The following is a 2,534-nucleotide window of genomic DNA, read 5'->3' as shown; positions in this document are numbered from 1 at the left end:
TCCATTTTGCCACACTCCATTTTAAATGACCCCTGGCCCAGTGCAAACGTCTGAGCTTGTGGAGCTTGCTTAGAAATGGCTTCCTCTTTGCACTGTAGAGTTTCATCTGACAACGGCGGATGGAACGGTGGATTGTGTTCACTGACAATGCTTTCTGGAAGTATTCCTGAGCCCATTCTGTTATTTCCTTGACAGTGGCATTCCTGTTTGAGGTGCAGTGATGTTTAAGGGCCCGGAGATCACGAGCATCCAGTAGAGTTTTACGGCCTTGACCCTTACGCACAGCGATTGTTCCAGATTCTCTGAATCTTTTGATTATGTTATGCACGGTTGATGATGATAACTTAAAAGTCTTTGCTATTTTACGCTGGGTAACACCATTCTGGTATTGCTGCACTATCTTTCTGCGCAACAATGGTAGAATTGGTGATCCTCTTACCATCTTGGCTTCTGAGAGACACTGACACTCTGAGAAGCTCTTTTTATACCCAATCATGTTCTCAATTGACCTAATTAGTGTTAATTGGTCTTCCAGTTGTTCGTTACATGCTCAATTTCCTTTTTCCAGCCACTTATTGCTACTTGTCCCAATTTTTTTGGGATTTGTTGACACTGAAATTTTGAATCAACATATTTTTCTTTTAAAATGTTACATTTACTCAGATTAAACTTTTGATCCGTAATCTATGTTATATTACGAATAAAATATTTACATTTGCCATCTCCACATCATTGCATTCAGTTTTTATTCACAATTTGTTTAGTGTCCCAACTTTTTTAGAATCTGGTTTGTACATCATCACATATATGTCCATAAAGAGCTGTGTAAAGTTGTACGAAGTAAAGTTGTACATAAAGTTGTCCCTGAGCCTGTCCATGCCAGTTGAATGAGACATCCTTGTCCACATGATGCCCTGATATATTAAATTTCCCCACACCACGGCTGAAACTGCTGATGTGCAGCAACTCGTTTCCTTCATATTAACTCTTTCACAAATGGACCTCTAAGTTCTGTCAAGCTCCTGAGTGTCTGTATGTTTACAGTAATTATATTTTTAAACGTGTAAAGTTGGAAATGCCTCAGTCTCAGAAGTGCGCCGCTGGCTGATCTGTACCCCACCCCCGGTAACTTCATAGACACATAAATACTCCTCTTTGTGTGACAAACATGTTTTTACGCCCCACTAGTTCTTTACAATTGTCTGACTCGCATTCAAATAAATTCCTTGTTTTCCTGCACCTTGGCATAATTTCTGATCATGCAGAGACATGACACGTTTAAACAAGGAACAATTCATCAGAAATATTTATTAATCAAATACACATTGTTCTTATTTTACTCAAACAGTTGCCTGCTGTCAGACAGAAGGATCCCATATAGCTGACAGCTCAGCTGTCTGTGGACAGTCTTAATGAAGCAGCTACTTCAGATTCAAGCTTCATATTTGTTAAAAAGTTTGGAGAAATGAAGCTTTGATGCTTCAGAAAGCTTCATTTGACCAGCAGTTCAAGATGGACCCGTCCTCTCTGAACTGGGGTTTGCTCTGTTGAGATGGTAGATCTGATGTGGAATCAGGTGCTTCTCCTCTTCCTGTTCTTCACCTGTAAGACCATCAGGTGCAACATCTCGATAATGTTGAGAAGCACTGAGAAGACGGCGACTACCAGCATGAAAACGATGAAGACTGATTTTTCGGTGGGACGACTGATATAGCAGTTTACTAGTCCTTTACACGGCTTCTGCTTTTCAGAACATGTGAGATTTTTTGGCATAAGAATAAAATCGTAGAGATAGTACTGACCTACGATGAACGAGACTTCAAACAAGGTCTTGAAGACCAACTGTAGCATATAGCTGACCAACAAGATGCCCTTGAGCTCCACTCTGCCTCTTTCATCTGAATACTTTGGAACTTTATTGAACTTGGTGTCAGTTTTCTGCTGGGGGCGTTTTCTCATCTTGTTTTCTTGGCGCATGACCAGCAGTACGTGTCCCAGGTACATGAGCGTCGGTGTGGACACGGTAAGTATCTGGAGGACCCAGAAACGTGTGTGGGACAGAGGAAATGAATGGTCGTAGCAGGCGTTCAGACAACCCGGGGTGATGGTGTTGCATTTCAAGTTTGCCTGTTCATCTCCCCATATATGATCCACACCAGCAGCCAGGATAAAAATCCTGAAGAGGAACAAAACACTCATCCACACTTTCCCAAACACGGTAGAGTGGGACTGCACCTTGTCCAGCAACGCAGAGAGAAAGGACCACTCCCCCATGATGACACCCTATAGAAGAGAAGACAGAATCCTTAGACACTTCAGATGAACTCTGACTAAGGCTAACCTCATGGCAAGGGGTCCTGGGTTGGGTTTACATCTAGGTTAATGGTCATGGGACACATTCTCTAATAATAGAGGAAATCAAGGTGATGGGTTTGAACAACTTGCACATTAGACAAAGTACAGTGTGATGTTTGACACTCACGCTAACTCAGAATGAAACAAATCTCAGATTTTCTTCTGAGTGCCAAATATTT

General features: G+C 41.8%; 1 protein-coding gene across 1 annotated transcript; it reads right to left on the bottom strand.

Moving 5' to 3' along the window:
- Positions 1-1,572: 1,572 nt before the first annotated feature.
- Positions 1,573-2,274, bottom strand: LOC119418045 (gap junction Cx32.2 protein-like). Its single transcript, XM_037685291.1, has one exon. The coding sequence runs from the start codon at positions 2,272-2,274 to the stop codon at positions 1,573-1,575; it is 702 nt and encodes a 233-aa protein (XP_037541219.1).
- Positions 2,275-2,534: the final 260 nt, after the last annotated feature.

Source organism: Nematolebias whitei, chromosome 12 (assembly GCF_014905685.2).
Source record: "Nematolebias whitei isolate Nwh7 chromosome 12, NemWhi1, whole genome shotgun sequence".
In the NCBI taxonomy this organism is placed as follows: domain Eukaryota; kingdom Metazoa; phylum Chordata; class Actinopteri; order Cyprinodontiformes; family Rivulidae; genus Nematolebias; species Nematolebias whitei.
The sequence above is the reverse complement of the archived record's forward strand: the minus strand, read 5'-3'. Positions and strand labels throughout refer to the sequence as shown.